Source organism: Equus caballus, chromosome 7 (assembly GCF_041296265.1).
Source record: "Equus caballus isolate H_3958 breed thoroughbred chromosome 7, TB-T2T, whole genome shotgun sequence".
NCBI lineage: Eukaryota > Metazoa > Chordata > Mammalia > Perissodactyla > Equidae > Equus > Equus caballus.
Window position 1 is genome coordinate 95,973,852 of NC_091690.1, and position 25,596 is coordinate 95,999,447.

General features: G+C 41.7%; 1 protein-coding gene across 3 annotated transcripts in view; it reads left to right on the top strand.

Moving 5' to 3' along the window:
• The first annotated feature begins 2,304 nt into the window (after nucleotides 1–2,304).
• Nucleotides 2,305–25,596, top strand: part of BBOX1 (gamma-butyrobetaine hydroxylase 1) — a 60,172-nt gene continuing 36,880 nt past the window's right edge. The window contains exons 1-3 of one of the 3 annotated variants that reach the window (XM_014741912.3): nucleotides 2,305–2,725; nucleotides 11,290–11,543; nucleotides 12,670–12,784. In XM_014741912.3, the coding sequence (XP_014597398.1) occupies nucleotides 11,325–11,543; nucleotides 12,670–12,784 (334 nt within the window). In that variant the 5' untranslated portion in view covers nucleotides 2,305–2,725; nucleotides 11,290–11,324. The other 2 variants (XM_023646194.2, XM_001502140.7) reach the window with 2 other exon arrangements.

Genomic DNA, 25,596 nt, shown 5'->3' on the forward strand with positions numbered 1-25,596 from the left:
ATTATTTACTCAGAAATGACTAAGTTCTTGGAGACCAAATGACTAAAAATTCAGAGCTTGGCTACTGATTTTTGTTAGCAAAGTGATTACTCATATTTCTTTATTGTCACAGTGTTTGCTATGGGAAGGACTCAGGCCAGCTTCCCACTCAAGACAGGTGCTCTTTCTATACCCACTGAATGCTTTTGCAAATTCCGGACCAGGCTTGCCCTTTGCTCACGGGTCCAGCCACCATGGGTAATAATGGCACTTTCATTATTTACCTGAGAATTTGAAACACGTGGGCACAGAGAGCTTGTTGTTCAGTGCATACCAACACACCACTGGATTGCACATATATCTAGTAAATACTTCAGTTTAGGCCCCCAAAAATTACTAACAGTAATTACCTTTGGGAAAAAGAATTCAAAAGAGGGAGGAGAAAGACTTACTTTTCATTTAATATCTTTCTATATTTTTCACAATAATAAGAGAGCAGAGGGATTATGGGCCATTTTGGTTTTCTTAATATAGTGGTATATATAAATTGTAGTCTTTTTAACATCATTAAAACACTTTTCTGTGTATTCTATAAACCTTTGTGAAATTACCAAAATCTAAACAAAAAGAGTACAACTATCTATCGACTGTCGTTTGTAAATCCTACTATTTTTCCTTCTTCAAAATAGGAAATGGTGTAAGCAGCGGATCTTTCCACAGGTACTAGATTTCACTGAAGGTAAATAATCCTTCCATCTAAATACCTTCTTAAGCCCAGGACGACCCCCTGAGCATCACCATATGCTAAACATACTATATAAATAGACTGCCCCTGGAGTCACCAGGCTCCAGTGGCATCCTCCTCTGGAAACGCCACCCACCTTCACGCCTTAGAGCGAGATCTTGCTCGGTCTTCATCAGATCTGCTGCCTGGACCACACTGAAGAAGTCTCTCGGGTAATCCAGAGCATCTTTCATGAGTGCATGTTCACCACGAAAGAGGGCATCATTTATTTCTTTTTAAAATGAAAGCTGAGTTTCAATGTGTTTCTAATGTCTAACACATCAGCTTTACTTAACACGGAATTAATTTTAAGAATAAACTTTTTTTAATCCAAAAAAAGAAACACATGGTCAGGGCATCAACTTTTCTGGCTCTGGTACCGATGCCTTCTGTGGTTCACGAACCTCGATGGTCTCCTTGGCTGCGCCTGGAGTCCAGAATATCACTGTCATTTGCTGCTTCCAGGACAGTGCCCTGAGAGGCAGAGTGCGATAGCACACCAAAGCCTGGGAAGGGTTAACGGATGGCAGAGAGCCCAGAGTCTTCAAGAGGCTACTTACAGTCAAGAGCAGGATTTGTGTGTCTGCTGCTTGTTTGTTTTCAACGTGGGAATCAATTCTTTATGTGCAGGTTTTTAAGCTTCAACTATTGACAGCTTTGTTTGTTGTTCTTGTTTTGTTTTGTTTCACTCTTCTATTAGAAACTACATACATGCAATACATTGTTTTCAACAACTTTCTTGAAATTGGAGCGGAATTTGCCTAAGGTGTTCCAGTAATTGTTACTAAAGCACAAAGTGTGAAATAAAAATTAGTTGAGTGTACTTCTGCTATGTTCTCTGAATGTCTTAAATAGAAATAACTGATTGCTTCTGGCATACCTATAACCCCAGTTACTGGGGGTTTAAAATGCCTGAAACATTTATGAGGGCATCCTGCATACACACACCCGTCCCCACGCATGGGAAACAAAACCGGCTGTTATTGTCACTGGATGCTGGGTGTCAGTAATTTGACCTGGGGACTTGGGGGGAGGAAGGTGGAAGATAGAGGAGGGGACCACAGGTGAAGGGATATGGTTTAAATTTAACCTTGAAAGGAGCTGACGGGCCTCACGGAGGGTGGGCCCGCTGCAGGTCTGGAAGGGGGAGCTGTCCAGGCAAGAACTGTCTTGCATCTCTCTCTCTGCCTTAGCTCCTCTGCTCCAACCTCAGAGCCTCACAGCTGTGAGAGTCCTGGGGACAAGAACCAACAAGCTGCAGGCAGAGGCGACTTCAATGTCTTCCTGGGAAGGCTGGTGTGGGTGGGAGGAGGCCAGGGGGCCCATGAGTTTCTTTCCTGGGTTTTAGTTGCCACCCGCAGACTTTCTTTTAGGAGGATCTGGACCCTGTTAGGAATGAGGATTCGAGACTCATGCACCAGCCCTGCCCCTGCACTGGGCACTCCCCGGGGGAATGCCCGGCAGCCAGGCTCCAGGGCCCTGGCACACGGCCCACGCTGGCCTTTCCCTTTTGTCACCCTGAGGGCTGTGTGTTGTGGGTCAAGTGACTGGGCAAGCCGATGCCTTCAGAAAAGCCCCATACTCTCTCGCAGCTTCCGTTCACTCCGGCCAAAGCTGCAGAGAAAGGAGGGCATCGCACCCAGGGGCCCCATCCCAACCTTCCTACCAGCCCCTGACAACTAGGCAAGCTCCTGCCAAAGAGGCTCATACAGAATATTCTACGGGCAAGAAGTTACCACCTCAGCTCTGCTCCGGTGGGAGCCAGTAGGTCATGCCTGTTAAACACTCATCTCAATGCGTTTTCTCCAAGTGAGTTTTGCAGTAAAAGAGCTGTGGCTGTGAACAGTGGGACGGGAGAGGGAGAGCCCCTGCCCTTGCTTCTGCTGCTGCTGCTGGCTCAGGGACAGGAGAGGAGACAAGCAGAACTGCTGCTCCTTCTACCAGGAAAGAGTCTGCACTAAGGTAAAGCTTTGCAGAGTCATGGGGTTTCGTGGCTCCAGGCACTTGTAGTACTTAAAAGTATTTTCTCTTCCTAACTGCTTCTCCTCTGGGCCATAAAAGCTCTTTACTTTTCTTTACTTTCTTTCTTCTTTTTTTTTAACCTCCAAGCTCCCTTCAGGAGTGGCTACACCTTCAGATTGGGACATCCTTCCTCATTTGCAAACCTCAGCTGTGTCTGGGGGCAGGGCTGCAGCAGAGCTGCCAGGAGCAGAAAGAAAGGCTTCCAAGTACTAGCACTACTTAGGGAAACAGGGGCAGATGGATCTGGGATGTGACGGGCACCAGGAGGCTGCCTCCCCAAAGGACATTTAGGATCAAAGCCATTTTCTTTCCTTGGTCTATTTTGCGTGGTTCGGCGCCTAAAGCACATCTGAGAACAGGTATGACGGATCTCAACTTTCCCTTATTTGACGAGCTTGTGGATTCCGGTCTCTGGATTGGGGTGGTGGGAGCATCCAATTGGAAACCCAGGCACATGTGTCTTACAGCCATGTGGGCTGCGAAGGGGTTGGCCCATCAGGCTTGTGGAATAGGCCTGATTTTGGAATGCAGTGGATCTGATTCCTTCTTGGCAGCTTCCCTTCCCCAATTATGTTTGGCTTAGTCTAGTAGTCAAATTACTTGGTAGTCCCTAAGCTGATCCAGAAAGCATACAGGGAAGACAGAGAGGATATTGTCTAAGAAGCAGCCTGGGTGGTGGGGGAGGAGGGTTCTGGCTGGCTTCTGGAAATATTCCCTGAATAATCCACAACCCAATCCAATACACCCTGGCCCTTGGTTTAGCCCCAAACTGAAAGGACCAGGCTCCTTCAGAACTGACCAGAATACTGGTCCGTTAAGGCCATGCACACCCTTTAATTGTTCTGCTCCCTGAATGTAGCGCAGGAAGAGATATGACAGGTGTTTTGAATTGATTTTATTAAAAATGTAGGATTTCTCATGATGAATATAAGTTCTGGTTCGAAGATTTAGAAATCTTAAAATCTAGGCCCAGTACTCTGCCTCACCTCAGTAAACAAATGCCTTGATCATTTGAGTTCCAATCTGAATGTGGCAATTCCATCGGAGTGAAGTCAAGTTTTCCCTTTTATAATTTAGGAAGAAAGTATTTGACAAAATGTGATACTTTAAACGAGATAGCAGACAGGATGGGGAAACTATTCAAGAGATTAGACTGTTTTTTTAATGGTTTTATAGAATTCATTGTTCACATGAGAATATATTCATGAATTATTAAGTAGCACAGCCCCTTATTAAATCAAGTTAAAAAAAAAAAAAGAAAAACCTCTAAGTTGAAGATCCTTGGGTAGCAAGGGTAATGAGTAGAGTGCGTATGTATTCAAACGATATTAAAGTTGAGATACTACAAATACAGTCTGGCCAACCCCTACCATACCAAGTGGAAATTAATTGAGCTTTATGATTTAAAAGTTGAAATATAAAAGAATAGTAATTTTTTTAAGCCCTTATGGTGTAATGTCTGGAAAACTTCTTCTTGTCCTCTCCCTCTGACGATGAAACGTCAGATGGTGAAGTCAACTAACTACCAACAATCTTGAGATTTAGCTGCTATTTTAATAGCACATTTTTGGTAAACTGAAATTATTGCATAGAAAATTATTCAGCCGTAGATTCTCAGGACGTAGTACTATATTCTGGACAAGATGCCTGTTTCCTCTGCTTTCAAGTCAGTTACTTCACCTCTCCAGGCTCAAGATAATCTGGAAAATGGAAGTGATGGCATCAGTCTCATAGGGTTTTCTGGAAGATTAAATATAATTAGCACAATAGAAAGCACGAGCAGAGTGGCTAGAACATCACAAGTGCCAAATAAGTGGTTTTATACATAGACCTCGCACACATACTACAAAATTTGCATGTTTCTTGCATTTTGATTATTTTCTCATCCTGCCACCTAGAAGCAAGAGGTCAAACGCAGTAGAGAATCCTGCTGTATGAGGCAGATCTGATGGCTTACCTAGGAAAAGAAGACAGAAATCAACAGGTGCTGCTGTTTTATAACATAAGTCCACTCTATTCTTGTCTTCCATTACAAAAAAGAGTTAAGAAATGACAGCCTTTCATTTTGAAGGATGAGTAATCCAGTAGATGACTAAGCCTTCTCAGGTGTATAGTATTAATCTCTATCAATTTTAATATATAGTAACTATGAAGTCTCTACATCAAATTTCTAAGAATGTCACCCAAAACCTATAATTCAAATTTATTGTAATTAGCATTTGAGGAATTTTTGTACTCTCTTTTGTTAGAACTAGAAAATATTCACTTTATATGTGTGCACTGAACTGGCAAACATAGGTTTGGGGCAACCTCCCCCACTACCCAGCAGTGTGGGCTTTGGCCAGGTCACTCCACCATCTTGCAGCTTCCATTTTCCTTGCACACCAGGTGAGTGCACTGAACCCAGGGATATTGCTGTTCATTTCTGCCTAGCTCTGAGAGTTCTAGTTCTGAGTTCTTCTCATTTCCAAGATCAATGCGTAAACTTAACTTTCAGAGCAACTTTCTTGATTTTCCAAACAGTGCTGGAGAAACCAGCTGACCAAACTTGAATGTATAAAATTTTTAAAAAGACAAAAACCAAACTACATTCACCACTGAAGCAGAATAATTCTAAAACAAACGATTTAGTTGTGCCAAACAGGAGTTCTACGCAAACTTCCATAACTCCAAGGGGGAGAAGGACGGTGAGTGACCTAGGAAGGAGACACACACACACACACACATCAAGTCACAGGATTAAATTAAAAGAAATTGATCCCATTAGACAGGAATTCCCCCGAATCCAGGGTCTGCTTTTCAGGACAGGCAAAACTACCCCCTCCCACCAAAAGCAATCTGATATTTCATAAACTAAGTTATACTTGTGACTAAAGAGAAGCCAAATAATTAGTGTAAAGTAAATAAACATTTTCATTTACATGTGCTTTTTAATTAAGCAAAAAGTTCCCACTGACAATGTGTGTACATATAGATGGCCAGGAGTATTTATTTTTTCTTTTTCTTTTTTTCTTTTTTTCAGAGAAGCACTATAGTTTATCAAATAACGAAATGGCTATGACACTTCAACAGGACTCAATTTTAACCAGTCAGGCGGGCTAAATCGGAAAACACATTTAACAAATCACACTCATGTACGAGCCTATAAATTTTCAGAAAGAATTTGCTTTCAAATACTAATGATCCTTGATATTTTTCTTTTGTAATTTTTATCACATTTGCCCCAATAGAGCTTTAAATAAACCAAGAAAAGTTGAAGAGGGAAGCTCTTATCCTGTTTCTCCGTGGTTTGGTTTGGATTCCATTCACATTTGTCATAAAGCTGAGAAAGGGATTGTGAAGAGTAGAAACAAGCCGCCAGCTTCCCTCATAGACACCCAGACAGTTTAACTTCAGCAGCACCCAGGCTTTCCAGTTCTTCCACACTCTCTCAGCGGCCTGGGGCAGCCTCCCATGGGCCAGGTCCTGACATCACCACCTGTCTTGGAACACCTTCCTCAAGATATCCATTTGGCCAGGCAGGTTGGGAACAGGAGTTGGGTTGCCTTAATAGCTGGAAACGTACTTTTCCATCTTCAGTTCAAATCTGCAAGGTAGAGGAAGGGAAAAAAAGAGAGAGATGGAAAGCTTAAAATGGCAGGTTGGAAGGTAATTAGAGTTTGTTGGTGTAGACGTCTGTAGGTGTGGCCACTTCAACAGAAAGTGGGACATAGGCACAGCGCCATCGTGAAGTACAGGAACAGTGTTTACAGTGGTGGAAACGCACCCATCAAACAATGTATCAGTTGTTTGATCAATTAAGAATCAATGCATCAAATATCAAGATTTATAAAACTTCTCTCAACCAAAACAGTTTCAACCCCGTTAAAGAACACATTATTGAAGAATTTCAAACCCATTAATGAACACATTATTGAAAATGAGTTGAGTTTAGAATATACATCTACACACACGGAATTTGATGATAAAAATAAATGAGAAGGATTTCTTTTTTCTTCATTGTCCTGCTCCCTTGCAGAACTTAAGATGGATCCTCCCATCATCTGTATGCTGACCTTCCCTAGCCTCTTTCTTCTGCTGCTTGTTTGGGTAATTGCAGTAGATTTTTCATTGGGTTATAATGAAGATTCAGTGAGTCACTGTGTCTGAGGCAGTTAGAACAGTGAGGGGCATGAAGAAGGCATTAGGTAGATGTAAGCTCTTACTATCACTACCTCTTCTACTATTATTTCTATTACTGTAACCTTACCATCAATGTAATTAAGACCAATGTTCTGATTTTAGAACCAGACCAGTTGCTATTTCATAAGATCCCATAAGTAGGTACGACTATTCTTCCAAACTCTCAAGGTAAAAAAAGAAAATTGAAAATCAAAAACCTTATAGATATTCTTTACTCTTCCCTCATATAAGGTGATCATTTTTCTGTTTTTTTAATCCCAGAAATATTATATCTATGGTATCTTGTATAATTCAGAGCCCACATTTTGAAAGTTACTTGTAAACTGGAAGGTAACCATATGTTCTGAAATGTGCGGTATCCAGAGCTCACATCTTAGGAAGAGCAGTCAAAAACACTGAGTAGACTTAGGGCAGAGAGAGAACGAAGGGGAGACAGGATTATGTCTACAATAAGGACTAGTACTGTGGGATAAATCATCCCATATTGATTTGAAAAATCAGGCCAGGACCAATATGTGAAATGTATTTTAAAAGGTAGATGTGTTCTCAGCATAACAAAGACAAGCTTTCGAGCTTCATATGTCTATTTAGTGTGTGTTGATATTTTGAGGCATCTTTTGCCTGTGATTCTTGGCAAGTAGTTTTGGCAAGTGAATAATGCATCAGTTTATAAATAGATCAAGTCAAGGACCAGCAAGAATAACAAGATAAACAAAATGGGATACAGTGTATATAATTTTTTCCGCTTCTGTTTTGCCTGTGGGCTGTCCATCATCCACACTGATACTTATTTGCTATAACACCAGAATCTTCCTGATTCCTATGCCTGCCTGCCACCCACTGAAAAAGCATAGTCTCGTACTAAGAAGAAAACTTGGTTGAACTGCATGCCTGGGGAACACGTCCACATTCCCACAGGGGGCTCCACATGAGCAACTGCATTCCGAATGGCACTTCCTGACCATCTTTAATAGATTATAGTAATTGCTCTTTTTAAGCAATCTCATAAAATAATTGGTTTTCTGTAAAAACAGGAAGCAAAGGCATTCTCTTTCACAAAACTGGCTTTAACAAAAGAGCCAAAGGTAACAGAAATTTCTCATGAGGACACAAACTGAGGGAAATTTCAGATCCATCTTTGCAGCGTGGCTCACTCACCCCATCCTCCCACCTTTCCTTCTACACTTCCACTCCACTGTTCTTCTCAACTAGATTGCTACAAAAAACTCCAAACAGTGTCTCTAACTGTGGTCCTTTTACCTGCTTCCCATACCCCATACACACTGTCAGTATCATCTTTCTTTTTAATCTCCTTCATAAAATAAAAATTAAAAGTATCCCATTTATAACAGAGCAAAGCCTAACTCCTTATCGTGCTATGCAGGGTGCTCCCGATCTGGTCTCAACATGCCTTTTAATTTCTCTCTGTCTTCTCCCTCATAGCCTTTGCTCCAGCCAAACCAAATATTTTCTATCATTCAAACTCCATGCATTCAAAGCTTAGTTCCTTGGCTCATTTTGCCCCCTCTCCTTGGAACGACCTTTCACAACCTCTTCTTCTTGTGATCCAACCTGTCTGTATCCAGTTGAGCTGGCAAATAGAGGTTTAGATAAGGGGCTTACTCTTCTCATGTAAAAAAGTCCCGACATGACTGTCCAGTACTGGCAGTGTGATTTCATGGAACCACGGGGAGGCCTGGCTTCTTTTAGAGTTTATCCTTCTGCTTGTTGCCTCATGGTTGCAAAATGACTGCTCCATCACCAGGACCACCTCTACTTTACCAAGCAGGCAGAAAAGAAAAGGCAAAATATCATGTGGCAGCTAAGACTATCTCCTTTTCAAAAATTTCCCCATCCAGCAACTTCCAAATACATTTCACTCGCCAGAATTATATCACATCCTAATCTCAGCTACAAGTAAAGCTGGGAGATATAGCTGTTTACTAGTCACGTGATTGCTCTGAAGAAGTCAATGTTGTATTAGCGAGGAAGGAAAATAAGATGGATAGATATGCATTCAGCAGCATTGATCACATCCTTTAAGACTTCTTCAAATAGCCATCTTCTCTAAGGCGGTCCCTGGAGTCTCTCGGGCAGCTACCAAGGCAGTTTGTGCCCAGCCTTATTCTTGCTTCACTTTCATAATTACCTCGCTTTTGCTGAGGTCTGGAACTTCATCGTGATCTCTGTGCTCTCCAGGGCAGCAGGCACAGAAGCTCCTTAGCATGTGTTTCAGCGATAAGCTCACACATGTGGAGGAATAGGAGACCACTCTTCTGTATTTAGGTATGATTGTGTTCCACTGTCACACAGCATGCCTTAGACAACTTGATCCAGGACAGGCAAGCTACTGCCGAGGGACTAGGCATGGCTCATAGCCTGCTTTCGTGGAGCCAGAAGGTGAGGATAGTTTTTACATTCTTACAAGGTTAAAAAAAATAAAACAAGAGTATGTGACAGGGCCTGTGTGTAGCTTGCATAGCCTAAAATAGGTACAACCTGCCCTTTTACAGAAAACGCTTGCCAACCTCTGACCGAGATAAAAATGTGCTGCCTTTCTCCTCTTGAGCCTTGTGCATCATATGCTATTTAGGGACCTGGTTATATCATCCCCCATGTACCACACCCATCACTGTCCTTTGAAACCACGATCGGAGAAACCCGGGCAGCTGCCCCTCTCCTGTCAGGAGGGCTGAGCGTCCCCCTTGCAGACAGCCTGACCTGCGCCCTGCCCGAGGGTGCCTACTTGCATCCTGGAGCTGAACCCCAGCTTTGAACAAAATGACATTTTGGGTGATATTTTTTAGGTAATAGCTCTCCCCCATTGCTATATAAATTATTTTTAAAAAGGATAGGAGTTCCCAAATAGAAATAAGCATGAGGCCCAGGGAATTGTATTTCTCCTTTCGTCAGTAGATACCTCTAGTGTGGTTGAGCTAAAAGGAGAAAGCCGTCTTTTTTGTCTTAACTCGGCTTCACACCCTGACTCCAATCATCCAAGCTAATGATTTGAGCAAGTTTATGCAAAACAATCACCGAAAAGCTGTTTAATGTTGTGTAAAGTATTTTTTCAAGTTACTGTGGCGAAGTATAAAGTCTTCCCATCTGTAAGTTTAAGAAAGACGGGGAGCTGTTTCGTCTTGCTTGTCACTGAACCCTGCACATTGATCGCGGGGCCGGGTACCAAGAAGGAATTTGTCAGCAGACACTGTGCTTGTGTGTGTGTGGGGGGGGGGGGGGGGGGAGGTGGGTGTGCGTGTGTGCACGTGCATGCATGCCTGCCTCCCCTTCACCCCAACACAATGAGGTCTTGTTTCCGTTGTCACATGTCACCTTCTATTAATGATGAGCTGATCATCTTATGGAAGAAGTTAAGAAGTTCTGCTTCTTCCATATAAGTTCAGAGCCCTGGAAAATAATACAGGAAGAAAGTAAGATTTACAACCTTGACACGATTTCTGAAGGTCAAACTGACAGCCGTTAGTGGAATCGGAATCCACACCGAGGCGCCTGGTCCCAACACTTTGGGGCCTCTCTTACACTTGATCTCCTGTCCTATAAATATAGCATGTCCTCACATTTCGTGGATTTCTTAATAAAAAGTCACCTATTCGCAAGTAAAGTGAAGTTCATAAAAGCACTCAGGAAAGGCTTAGAGTAAGCTAACTGAAATATCAAGGCACTCTATTAAAACGGAAAAGCTGGGAGGAGGAGCCGGCCGGGTTCCCTTCGGAGCCCAGGTACGGTTATGCCGCGCGGAGCAGGTGTGCTGCGCAGTGAAGCGGCGCAGGGCGGACTAGCAGAGCGCAGTGCCCGGGACCGCAGGACCTCTGAACCGAGCAAACCGCGTTAGCATCCCCGCGTCGGGACAGGGCCACTGTGGGAGGGGAGCCCTGTCTTCTCAACACGCATGCGCAATCCGGCCCCAGCTAAAACAGCACAGGTGCGATTGTCAGATTTCCAATTGTGGAGCATTTTTCTCCCTTAAGAAATTCCAGAGCTTTCACCCAAGCATGATTATGGAAGTGCTTCTGTCATCGGTCTGAACTTATTATCTAAACTTTCTTTGAGAAAGACGAGGAATTCCATGGGTCTGGAGCCTGATGCAGCACATTTCTTATTGACTCTCAGTCGCCGTGTTGCTGTTTACAGCCTTGGAAACACTCTCCCCAGAGCAAAGGTCCCCGCGCTGATAAATCAGACGCAAAGTGGCCGCTCAGCAAATAGCAGAGGCCAGAGTCCACGTGAATGGTTCCCACTCTGAGAGGTCAAGGTCAGGCCCGTCTGCCTGAGACTCTCTTAACACTGGCTTGTCGTGGCAGGTAGCGGACAAGATTTACCTGCGAGGACCAGAAACATGCACTGTGCCATCCAGAAGGCAGAGGTGCTGGACGGGGCTCACCTGATGCAAGTCCTCTGGGACGATGGCGGGGAGTCTCTCTACCCCGCCGTGTGGCTGAGAGACAACTGCCAGTGCCCCCACTGCTACCTGGACTCTGCGAAAGCGCGCAAGCTTCTCGTGGAAGCTCTGGATGTGAATATTGGTATCAAAGCCTTGAAGTTTGACAGAAAAAAGGTAAGGCTCTCTAAAGAATCTCTCCCTCCTCTCCAAAGTCAAATATAGGGGCTGGTGTCCAATAACTTAAATAATGATGATTTTTCATTTGATTGTATACATAACCATGTGTATATAGTACTTGGTGCAAAGTAAGCATGCTCAGTAGATGGACACTTCTGCTATTATTATTATTACTATTTTTATTATTATTACCACTACTTTTAATAAAATATACAGTGTTGTTCAATATTCCTTCACTGAGTGGCAGCCCTGGAGACACCATCAAACTATTTCTATAATAAAAGGAATGCTCTGGGCCTCCGTTCACTCATCTGTCAAGTAGAACTACTAACAGAACTTGTTCAAAGGGATGATGTGAGGAGTCAGCGAGATCCTGTGGGTACAACGTGGTTTAACATGGTGCCTGGCTGACGGCGAGCCCTCAAAAAGTGTGACTCTCAAAACCACAACCAGATGTGCCCTCTGCCCTGTGTTACTTTCTTCTGAATTTGCTAGGGTAGTTATCAGAAGAGCAAGGCCATCCTCTCCCCACTCTTGTCTTTGTCTCAACTGGAGGACTTTACACCCAGGGACTGCTTGCAGGCTGTGTGCCCCGGGAAGAGGTATTCACTCCTCCATTCCTCACCTGCAAAGTGTGAGCATTAGGTGTGCCTTCTCCCCAGAGCTGTGTGAGGACTAAATCAGTCATGTTTTTAGGGCTTGTTATGCAGTATACACTCAAAATGGTGTTATTTTTATTATTATTATCCACCTTATCATCATCATTACTATTTCTGATACTCCTGTCAGGAGTCTTAATTGATGGCTAACTTCAAGTCATCACAGAAAGTATGGGGACATCAGGTTTTAAGGACATAGAATAGGAATTTCAGATCTAGTCAGATTTTCTTTCTTGTGTGAAATATAAGGGGCCTCAGACCTCAGATGGATCCTCTTGGCTTTCAGTTTCCTTCTTGTCCAAAAAGTTATTCTATACCTGTGTGTACATAAGGGGGGAAACAAACGCAGGGGCTAATTGGATTCCCTGATTATTTTAAACCACATTCAGAAGCAGCAACGGTGGAGAACTGAAGTGTGAAAGTATAATATGCATACGGATGATATTCACTTTCTGTATTATAAGGTGCATATCACGTGGCCAAATGAGCATTACAGTGAATTTGAAGCTGATTGGCTGAAGAAAAGATGCTTTTCCCGGCAAGCCAGAGAAAATCTCCAAAGAGAATTGTTTTTGCCAGGTAACTTTGCAGTTATGGTCTTCAATGTCTTTTAAAACATATGGTAAGAAATTTGCTCAGAAGCAAATTCAAACCCTTGTGCTTTGGTTAAAATATTATTGTAATTTATGTGTAATGTTTAATGATTTACCAGGACCGATCATTTGAGTGGAGATGAAAAGAAATACAGAGCAGTTCTAGACATTCTAAAGAGAGAGAAAGAAATAAGCCCATCAAAAGTATATCCTTGTCCTCTGACATGAAACCTGGCACTTGGCAGATACTCCATAAGTGTTCGCTGCAAAAATTAGGTTGAACCAGAGGCAGACTGGCCCTTCTTAATGATTTTATCTAAGCCCAGAACAACACCGAATCAATAGGCAGGAATTCCTAACCTGGTATCCACAGATAAAATTATGTGATCCCTGAACCCCATGAAATGATATACACAGCATTGAGAGTGCATGAGTGTGTGTGTGCATGTGTGTGTGTGTGCACACAAGCACATTTGCTTGGGGAGAGTTTATATGAATCTCTAGGGAACCAGAGACCTGTAAAATGTTCATAAAATCTGCAATACATGGATTCAGTGGGAAAAGAAGAGTTTAATTCTTGAGCTGAGAGACAAAATAAAAATGACTACTCAACAGAAGTAGAAAGTTATTTTTTAAATATGACCTTTAGGAGACACACGATAACAGAGCTCAAGCAGAGGTGCTGGGGAGAAGTGGAAAGTATTAATTCTCTCCCTGTGCAGTTTGAAGATTTGTAACATAAGATTATCTGGGTCAAATGTAGATTCTAAAAAACATGACGGTTCTTACTTATTTGCTCGAATCCTGACTTCTACAATCACACTAACAAGGCAAGTTTCCCTGAACCAGACATACTGGACCACTGTCCATTTGAGCAACTGACCAGCCTTGTTGAATTTTGTAAAACCTCTCCTGGGAATTCTGGGTCATACACCAAGATAGAGATTTGCCTTGCTTCTTTCAAATCTGAAATTCTCAAACATGTGTAGTAACTCTCCACCGTTTTCAATGCTAGACATACAGCAGTTTACTGGGTGTGGAGATGTTACTGTTTAATCAGCTTGAACCACACAGGTTCAGTGTGTCCTACAGCTGTCAGTAGAATATGATATTGTCCCCTTCCTGTCCAAGCATAGGCCAGTCTCACCAAGAACCATTCCCTTACTCTCACCATTCTGATAGCTGACACAGTTTTGCCCCAGTGCTTTCTGTCTAAACCACTGGAATCCATTTTCCTCTTTATCTTGCCAGCTAACTGGTGGGATCCAGATGGGTATCCAGGGGAGATGGTTTCCCTGCCTTCCCCCAGTGAGCGCATTGCTAGATTCTTAAAGGAGTCTCCAATTATGTGGCTGAGTGGCAATTGTCTGGGTCATAGAGCAGTATCACAAATGTATTTTTTATTTATTTTAGATTTCTCCTGGTCCTCAAAATATTTTTCCTTAACTCTGCTCTAATTTTGTAATCCTGTTGGATTTTACTTTAATTTCCTTCAATTTCTTCTTTTCATTATTTCAGGGAATAAAAACCAGGTTTTTAGTATTACAGCTTAAGCTTTTAAGCATTGTAAAAGGATATGGCCACCTCTCTCCATTAACATTTCTTGACGAGCACAGTTTTATAGCTTACGTTTCTCAGTACTATCAGGCAGTAGCAAAATGGAAATGATACTACACTCAGTTAAGTAGTGGAAAAAACTGGTCACACTCCCAGGCTGCAAGCATGAATAACATGAGGAGAACTGGCTGCTATTTAGACGCTGGAAAATATTTTAGTGGTTTAAAACAAGATCAGATTTTTAAAATATATTCTCAAGCTGTGCAGTTGGTGGGTTAAAGAAGAGATTAATGGGCCACTTTTGGAATATTGTTTCTCTGGCTGTTTGCCTGTGGAATTTGATACCTTCTTTCACTGCCATTGCATATTTTCAAACATTTATTCTCCAGGACATGTAAACAAGCTCAGTTACATTTGTGAAAGGATTTTGTTTTTAGTCCTCAGTGGCAATGCTTCCTCATCTGCTCTTTCCTGAGAGAAAGGAAAGCCTTTTAAAGCCTGATGTCAAGATGCAGGCCACTTTCCCTGGATCTTTGCTTGGCACCAGATGTTGAACTCAGAAATGAAAGGACAAAGGGTAATCAACCAGAAAAAACTCTTGTCACAGGATGGTCACAGCTGGAAGGAAGACATGGGCATTAATCATTCCCTCATAAATTTCTATTCAGTTGCACATATAGTGAGCACCCATTTTGTGCTGGAAACTGTAAGAAAATACCAAGTTAAAGAAAGACATGGATTCTGTCCTCAAGGATTTATCAAGTCTAGGACGGGACATTAGCCATGAAAACAAATAAGCACACTACATTAGTTTAAGTCTATTAAAGCCTGCCTAGAAGGTTAATTATAACGTGGAGGAAGGAGTCTGAGGAAACAAGGAAATGGTCCTTAGAAGGGAGGTAATGCTTGAGCTGGGTTTTGAAGAATCAGTTTGTCAGGCAAAGATAGAAAGTAAGGAAACTCTTGACAGAGAGAAACGCTGGTAGAAAGTCATAGCAGTCTAAAATAGCAGGGGGCTTTGGGAAGCTGCAGGTGGTTTAACACTGGTGAGGTTAAAATGGTTAGGCAACAGAGAAGAAGGAGGGGGACAAACCGGGAAGTGGCTGACGTGCCCCACTCAGAGGCTCAGGCCTACGCGCTCAGGCCAGGAAGCTTCCCTCACATGGAGCTCAGGGATGGTCCTGCCCTTAGTTCCCAGGCTGAGCCTCTAAGACCAGGGGAATGAGTGCAAGATCATTATGCATTTAAGAAGATTGCTTTATTTTTTTTAGAATGCATTTTACATTTTCAAAGTGTGTCTTTCTGATTTTGAACAAATGCGTATAATTTCTCAAATGCCTACAAATGTGTGAATGTCTCCTTAGTTTCGTTTTTCTCTTATTGCATTCTCCCCTCCTCCAGTGCACCCCTTTGGTTCTTGGTTTGTATTTATTTTACAAAAGAGAGTGAAGTGATTGGCTCTGTGTTGTGGAAAGGTCTTGGTCATGATCATCTGTGTTGGATGGACTGGCTGGCATGGAGAGTGGCTGGGAGCAGGGTGACCATAGCGTAGCCTAGAAATGGTCCTGCAACAGACACTAAGAGCTTAAACTAGGGAATTAGCAAAGAAGATGGGGGTAGAAGTTGTCTTCAAGAGAAATGTATATTGATCTGTAGGACACAAGGTTACTAGCCCTGTTCTCTAATATCTACCAACCTAAAACTCGACTGTTAAAGACTAACATGTGAACATTTCCAACATAAAGATAAAAATCGAAGACTTTAATAAAACGTTGGAAATATAAAGATTTTTTAATGGAATTGTATTTTAACTTCCATTTGATGTGAAATTGATATAATCATATACTCATTTTTGTGACTAACTTCAAGGTGCAAAATTTCCATAATATAATTAATAGGAGAAAAATGGGAGGAAAATCAGTACACAATATGATCCTATATATGTGAACCTAAATATTGTTCTTTTTATTAACACTCAATATCAGAATGGATGCTTGTCTTCCTCTCTCTCTCTTTGAATTGGTACTGACATATTTGTATATTATTCTCTGACTTTAGTAATATTTGTTATTGCAAATTGAGGTTTAAAAGGTTGTAATTTGAAGAAAACCTTTTTTCCATGGAAGCAGTCTGCTCAGTTTTCTCAACAATCCAGGGACTGAGAACATAACACAATCAGAAAAGAACATCTCCTCTCACTTCGATATGCCCCCCTTATAGCAGAGCAAGTCTTCACGTCTGCTAATCAGATATACCACCCTTCCGTCCATGGCTATACCCCCTCCTTTGTTTCAAAAAGAACATATCACAAGAGGGAGCGAAAACTCTTGTGACCCAGTGACTGTCAGGGCCAGCTAAGTCTCTGTACCCTACACATGGCAAGAAAAAATAGAGCTCCCCCTTTCTTGCAGAGGGCCATATGTTTACTTGAAGATGAAGATTTTGTTATGGGGCACAGAACAGAACCAGTTTGGCACAGAGGCCGTTTTTACAGAGATTTGTCAAAAAGCAAAAATTACTGTTTTTTTTTTTTAATTAGCAAGTAATGTACACAGTCAATATGCCTAACTCCCACGCGATATTTCACCCCTGTCGCTAAGCCTTGCCCCATCCCTCACCCATTCTTGAACTCCCAGAGGTGGGAGTCTGCAGTGCAGGTCAGGGATGGAGTGAGGGGGTTTGTTTCACTGATTAATTGGTCATTATAAATTGGGCCGGGAGTTTGTTGTTTTTTTCATGCTGCCTTAGAACGTCCCAGCTGTATCAGGGCTGCCAGGTCAAATGGCTTCAGAACAGCTCCGTCGAAACAGCTGGGGCAGAGCAGTCAAGCTGCCACATCATGTACCCAAATGTTTTCCCTTCCCAGGAAACACACAGTAAAGATTCCTTCCCTGAGCTCAGCCAGGCTCCCACTCTGATGCACAGGTGGGAGAAAAGCTCACAGTCTCCATGTGTTTCAGAAGCAAGCCTCTGTTCTGTTTTGCCTATTGTATGTGAAACGGACCTGTTCGCTTTCAGAGAAATGTCTTTAGGGTTTCTATGAAATGAATGCAGGTATCTTAAATGCCTGTGAGTTTATGAATGTGTTTTTTGCTTCATTTTTCTTTTGTGCCATGTTGATGTCTTCTGATGTGTCTTACTTTTTTCTGAATTACGTATCATTTATTATCCCTCTCAATTTCTGCATTGTACTTGGTAAACTTATAACCACATACTCAAAGAAAAATATTAAAGATAAGTCTAATTTACGACTGGATACATTATAGAAATTTTTTTTAAAGGACTGTATACTACATCTGTTACTTTAAAAAAATTCTTAGGTAAGAGACATTAATTATACTCTTTTTTAAAAATCATTTGTATTACTTAACAACTTCATCAAACAAAGTAACAGAGCATCATCTAATGTTAGTGCTAAACAGAACTTTGAAAAGCTGGTGTCTTTAAAGGCCTTGAAAAAATCTGAGTATATTTTTGAGAACCTAAAGCAAATCTACTTCAAAAAAGAATTATTGTAGCCTTTTCATATTTTTTTCAGTGTACTTGCCACATCGAAAATTAGGGAAAATATACTCACTTGTTTTACTCTTGGAAAGTAATTTTCTGTAGTTACACTAAAGTAAATTTATTTCTTTTCTATTTTTTTTTCAAATGGGGTAAAAGCAGAAAGAGCTTCCTTCAATGAGTGAAAAACTTCCATTTCTAACAGACTAGGCTTATTTTTCTTGCAGCCCAGGAGTGAGTTTTATAACATTGGCAGTTGGACTGCAAATTTAGAATTTATAAATTTAGAAAATTCCAAAGTGTGGCCATTTCAAAAAGTAAGGTTGGATTGCTGTATATGCTGGCTTCATTTTTACCAAACCTACATATAAGTTATAAATTTAGCCTGCGATTTTTGTTAGTGCCTACACATCAGGGGATTCACCAGCCAAAAAAAGAGGACAACTGATTAAAAAATTATTACTTTTCACTTCTGGTTCCGCTTGGCTTCTTCAAGATGGCCGAACATAGAACTACACAGCTTTAGTTTTGGGCATGTAAATGTCTTCATCATACTTAAATTTCTCCTTTTAAATTCCAGTCCCAAACTTTCAAATAGGCTCATGGAAAACATTGATGATTTTTAATTAAAAACAATTTTTATAAGCCTGTAGAAAAAAAATTGATTTTTAAACAAATTTTGATTTTGTTATTTATACATTCTGTTGATTTGCCTTATTTCCAGCTGAGCAAATTCCATAAATAATGTTTAAACTCTACCCCATTCAAGGAATTCTCTAACTTGATATATTCTTTTTCTTGAAATTCTGTGTTTTTCTCAATCTGTAACTTCTCTCTTAATCAGAAGAGCAGTATAGCACTGAAAGTAAGAGTGCTCTTGGCCCTAAGCTTTGCTAAGTCTGTGATTTGAGTAACTTACATAACCCTTCTATGCCCCCAAATTCTTTATGTGCACGATAAAGATAGTATCTACTTACCTTCCTGAGTAGGACCATGTTGGATGAAGAGCAATGTCGCACATGACGTATTAACTCACTTCATTTCACAAGGTCTCCTTGAGAGTAGTTGTAAATAAATATAGAGAACAGCTCTGAGCGGCTTCTTGACCTTCTTGAACAGTACGTCAGTTTAAAAAGATATGCAGAGTGAGTCCCATTAGTGAAATCCTCCTCCTCGTCTCCCACTGGCTGTCAAGCTTCCGTGTGCCTTGCCTGTTTGCCCAGAGAAGACCAGTATTCGACAGGTTATGGGGGAAGAGATTGCACAGGTTGTCCCTCTTGCCAACAACCTAGTTGGAGCCTTTTACCATCTCACGTCTAGAGTGCTGAAATAGCATGGCCTCGGTTCACGCACAGCTTGCACACTCTGTGGGGTAATCTCCCTGATGCTCACCATCATCTCTCTTGCCCCTTGCTCTGGTGTCTCTCTGCACAGTGACAATGGCCCAAGTCTTCACTGGGCTTCCCACTCATCCCACAGTCTGGGGCCCCCTCCACAAGCAGGCGGATTCCTACTTTCGTCCAAGCTCTGCCTTTTCTTAGATCACTTATTCTATTCTCTCTGTCTGGCCAAACTTCTCCTATCCATCCTGCAAGGTCCAACTCACATCCCAGTGCAGCCCTTTACCAATAATTCCACCCTATAGTTATATTTCTGTCTAAGCCAAGCTACAAAATACAGACAAGGAAGAAAGTAAGCCCAGGAAATAGACATAATTCACTAGTAACACTGTGATATGACGATGGATGCATATACATTTTTGCAAAAGAATTTTGTTGGAATTTGCTGGGAGAGAAAGTGGAGGAGTGCGGCCTGTCCGGAAAGCTCCTCGCCTGTGACACAGCATCGTGTTGTGAAAGGAGAGCTGGCTTTGACTCTGCTCTGTGAACCTGGCTCTGTTTCATAAATGATCTGAGCCTGACTTTTTCCATATGTAAAGGAGGCAGTGCCTCTCAGCTTTGGGGAAGAAGAAATGGAAAAATGTAAGCGCCACGCTTAGCACAGTGCCTGGCCCTCTGGGGGTGCTCAAAGCCTGTCAGATCCTGCCCCTCTCCCTTTTCCTCCTATTTAGAGAGCCGTGAACATGGGAGCAGAGGCACAGTGAAGAGCACGTGGTGAGGACAGAAGGAAAGAGGCGACAGCCTGGCTTATGCTCGAGCTCCCCTCACACGGAGAATAATCATGTGATATTCCTGACTGAAAACACGAGAGTTGCACAGAGGTGAATTACTGCCATGAACAGGATTTTAGTCATTCAGACATTGGTTTGAAGTCTGGGCCAAAATTTTACCTGCCTGGCAGCTGGTTTCCTTTAAATAAAATTAAGGAAGGCAGTGACAAGCCTGGTCAACTATGAAGCGAATTCTAATCAGTGACTTAGAAATGCGTGCTGAAGCTGAGGTGATCAGCAAAGCGGGGTGCAAGTGGCCTCCCTCTTAGTGTGTTAGTTAAGGATCACGACAGGTGAAAATACCAGCCACCAGCACTATGTTAGATTCCAGGTACAAGCTAGACACTTGGATGAAAAACACTCCAGAGCCCAGAGAGGTCCAATCTCATGACACATAAAAGCAGATAATCCCAAGAAGAGCGATAAATCAGTGTGCTCCTGCAAGGAGGAAGTCTCTGAGCTCTGACTTCAATAGGGCATGATGGAAGTTTCTAGCCCACAATAAATTATCAAGCAAAATGTATAATGGACAACCCAAAAGAGGATTTATAAAATGATTTACTTGAAACAATAAGAAAAATGAGGAAAACCGGAGAGTAAAGATGAACCCTCTGATGGAGGCGGACGGTCTTAGATGTCCTGCTTCACACACTTTCCCATCTTAGCCGATGGCAAGTCCATCTCTCCGGCAGCAGGATCATCCTTAACCCCTCTTTATCTCTCATACTACGCATCCAGTGTGGGGAGAAATTTCTGGCATGTGTCTGTTATCAAAACAACCCAGAATCCCTCCACATCTCACGCGTCCACCAGCAGCTCTCTGTCTGCGCTGGCCTCTTCCTCCTCCAGCTCCTCTGCTCCTCCTTCGCCAACCTTCCTTCCTCATGTCTTTTAAAGCATTGCTTTCTGCCAGGCACTGAGCTCAGTGCTGAATATTTATTGCTCTGTTTAATCCTAGCAACAACATCACAAAGGCAGCACTATTTATTATTATAACCATTTTACACATGAGGAAAGTGAGGCTGATAGAATTAAGTAACTAGTCCAAAATCAAAGAGACAAGAAGTAACAGAGCCAAGGTTTGACTGAAGAGCATCTGCTCTAGTAAACAGCATTCTCTCATCCTTCCCCTCTCCTATGTGGTCACAGCAATTTGTGTGGGCTCCTTTCTCTGTCTCACTGCAATTACTGCCCTGAATAGTCAGTCTCTGTGTATTTGACTGTCTTCCCCACTAAATGGTTGGAATCTAGGAAAATAACCTACATTAGTAACAGATATCATCTACCGGGCATACGCCATGCACTATGAATTTATTCAGCAAATACTTACTGAGTGTCTGCTGTGTGCCAGGCACTGTTCTAAGTGCTGGGGATACAGTGCTGAACAAAACAGAGAAAGAGTGTGTCCCGGAGGAGTTTATGTTTTGGTGGAGAAAGAGATCAATAAAGTTAGAAATGTATCTACGCTCCGTCAGTGGTGATAAGGACACGGACACAGGCAGGCTGGGAGGTGCGGTGGTGGGAGTGTATGGCAGTTCTCTTCTGAGTCCTTCTATTTTTTCACTGAAATAAGAAACAAGGTGGTCAGCTGAGCACGAGTAGAAGAAGGAGCTGTGGGAGGTTTGAGGACAGAGCGTGAGACCCAGTCAGCAAGGGGAGTGTGGGAGTTAACTGGCGATTAGCGGGCGTGCAACAAGGTGCTCGTCACGCTGTGTTTGCCTCCAGCCACGCTCAGCTGCTCTGGTTCAAGTGCTGGTTTAATCAGGTGCGCCGCGTTAAGTTCTTGACAGATATCATCTCATCTAAATTTCACAACAAGCCTGCAGGTTGTTTTCATCCTGTATTTTCCAGATGAAGAAACCCAGCTGAGAGAATGTACTACTTTCTGAAGGTCATGCGGGGGGAAGTATCAGAATTCAGTTGTGAATCCAGACCTGTCACCTTCACACCTCGAGTTATTAACTTTGACACAATGTCCCTATCAAATTGGACCTGCATCCTCACCTCTATATGTGCTTAATATGGTCTCAGTGAACCGGCTTCGGAAATGAAGGCTTGGCTGACAGGCAATTCTTACACGTTTCAGTTGACTGAAAAGTTAATATGAGTCAACAGAGTTGAGACTGCCAAAAAAGATTAATTAGATTTGGGCTGCATGAATAAAAATGTAGTAGCAAACCCACCGTGCAGGCGTGGGCCAGACCACACCTGTAGCGTTATGTCTGATTAAGACACCAGTGCTGTTCTGGGGCGTCAGCAAATTCAACACATCATCCGAAGGAGAGCAGAGAGGGCAGCGCAGGGCTTGAGAAAATACGGGCAGGAAAGAGGCTATTCAGCCTTGGAAAGAAAAACTTAGGACAGTAGCTGTCTTTACACATGTCTCCAAGACTGCCACATTCTGTGTGATTCTGGAGCACAGAACTGGGCCTAAAAGAAAGGTGACAAAGGTCGATTGTGCCTCAGCATAAGGAAGAAGCTTGTGACAACTGGAGGGTTAAGATATAACCCTCTTTTTTTTTTCAATTATTTTATTGAGATCATATTGGTTTATAACATTGTGTAATTTTGGGTGTATGTTATTATTTATGTTTCTGTATAGACTGCATTGCGCTCACCACCAATAGTCTAATTTTTATCTCTCAATGTACATATGTGCCCTTTTCCCCCTTTCACCCACCTCCAGCCCACTTCCCTTCTGGTAACCAATGATCCGTTCTCTTTATCCATGTGTTTATCTTCCACATGTGAGTGAAATCATGTATTTCTCTTTCTCTGTCTGGCTTATTTCACCTAATATCATACCTTCAAGGACCATCCATGTTGTTGCAAATGGGACGATTTTGTCTTTTTTATGAGTGAGTAGTATTCCATTGTGTGTATATATATATATATATATATATATATATATATATATATATACCACGTCTTCTTTATCCATTCATCTGTAGAAGGGCACTTGGGTTTCTTCCACATCTTCACTATTATGAATAATGCTGTAGTGAACATTGAGGTGCATAAATCTCTTTGGATTATTGATTTCAAGTTCTTTGGGTAAATACCCAGTAGTGGGATAGCTAGATCATATGGTATTTCTATTTTTAATTTTTTGAGAAATCTCTATGCTGTTTTCCATGGTGGCTGCAACAGTTTGCATTCCCACTAGCAGTGCGTGAGGCTTCCCTTTTCTCCACATCCTCTCCAATGTTTGTTATTTTTTGTCTTGGTAATTATAGCCATTGTGACCTGTGTAAGGTGGTATCTCATTGCAGTTTTGATTTGCATCTCCTTAATAATTAGTGATGTTGAACATCTTTTCATGTGCCTGTTGGCCATCTGGGTATCTTCTTTGGAAAAATGTCTGTTCATATCCTCTCCCCATTTTTTGATTGGGTTGTTATTTTGTTGTTGAGTTGTGTGAGTTCTTTACATATTTTGGAAATTAACCCCTAGTCAGATATATGATTCGCAAATATTTTCTCCCACTTGGTGGGTTGTCTTTTTGTTTTGTTTGTAGTTTTCTTTCTGGGCTTTCACTTCTGTTCCATTGATCTGTGTGTCTGTTTTTCTGCCGGTACCATGCTATTTTGATTACTACAGTCTTGTAGTATATTTTGAAGTCAAGGATTGTGATGCCTCCAGCTTTGTTCTTTTTTCTCAGGATTCTTTTGGCTATTTGAGGTCTTTTGTTGTTCCACATAAATTTTAGGATTCTTTGTCCTATTGCTGTGAAGAATGTCATTGGGATTCTGATTGGGATCGCACTGAATCTGTAGATTGCTTTAGGTAGTGTGGACATTTTATCTATCTTGATTCTTCCTACCCATGAGCATGGAATATCTTGCTCTTTCTTTGTGTCTTCTGCAATTTCTTTCAATAATATCTTAGAGTTTTCAGTGTACAGTTATTTCACCTCTTTGGTTAGGTTTATTCCTACGTATTTTATTCTTTTTATTGCGATTGTAAATTTGTATTCTTGACTTCTCCTTCTCCTAGTTCATTGTTGGTGTATAAAAATGCAACTGATTTTTGTAAGTTGATTTTGTACCCTGCAACTTTGCTATATGTTGTTGATTATTTCTAATAGTTTTCTGATGGATTCTTTTGGGGTTTCTATATATAGAATCATGTCATCTGCAAACAGCAAGAGTTTCATTTCTTCCTTTCCAATTTGGATTCCTTTTATTTCTTTTTCTTGCCTAATTGCTCTGGCCAAAACCTCCAGTACTATGTTGAGTAGGAGTGGTGAGAGTGGGCGCCCTTTTGTTGTTCCTGTTCTCAGAGGAATGGCTTTCATTTTTTCACCATTGAGTATGACGTTGGCTGTGGGTTTGTCAAATATGGTCTTTATTATGTTGAGGTGCTTTCCTTCTATGCCCATTTTATTTAGAGTTTTTATCATAAATGGATATTGGATCTTGTCAAATGCTTTCTCTGCATCTGTTGAGACGATCATGTGATTTTTATTGCTCATTTTGTTAATCTGATGTATTACATTGATTTGTGGCTGTTAAGCCATCCCTGTGTCCCTGGAATAAATCCCACTTGATCATGGTGTATGATCCTTTTAATATTTTACTGTATTTTGTTTGCTAGTATTTTGTTGAGGATTTTTGTATCTGTGTTCATCAGCAATATTAGACTGTAATTTTCCTTCTTTGTGTTGTTCTTGCCTGGTGTTGGTATCAGGGTAATGTTGGCCTCATAGAATGAGTTAGGAAGCATTCTGTCTTCTTAAATTTTTTGGAATAGTTTGAGGATGATGGGTGTTAAATCTTCTTTGAATGTTTGGTAGAATTCTCCAGAGAAGCCACCTGGTCCTGGACTTAGGAAAGAAGCCTCTTAAACAGTAGGGGCTGCTTCACAGGGAGATGTGTGCTGGGTAGTTGAGAGTGATGAAGAGGGTGTTCTATAAACTTTTCAAGGGTGTCACCTGGGAGAGTCACAGCAAGGACAGAGGGAAAACTGAATCTTCTGTTTGCCCTGCCAACTCTAAGGAAGTCTAAGATAATCGTCTCCCTTCCTGACATCCTTTGGTGCTTGTTTTCCTTCAACATACAATGTTTTTTCTGAAAATCTGGAGTCAAGTTGTTTTAGTGGGTGTCCCAGCTGTGACATGTATTAGCTGTGATGTTGCACAAATTATCTGAGACCCTTGTGCCTGTCTCCTCATCTATAAAATGGAAACAATAATAGAACCTCTGTTATGGGGTTGTCGTGAGGATTACATGAATTAATCCCTATAAAGTGCTCAGAAGAGTGCCTGGAATCATAAGTGCCCAATAAATGTTAACTCTTATTTTTTCAATATTCATCACACACCGCCATTTAGTTCCGCTTCACCATTTCGTGTGTTCTTATTTTCTCCAACTCTACAGATCTTCACTCTCGTCATGGGGCTGAGCATATAGAATATACCCGGTACCTAACAGTCCAAAATGAAAGTGTGTTTCCTTCTTTTCAAGCAACTTAAACTTGTTTAAAAACATCTTTTACACATTCTCAGGGAGACCTTTTGGGTTTGGTGGGATTATCACTTTAAGAGAAAAGGTTTTATGGATTTTTCC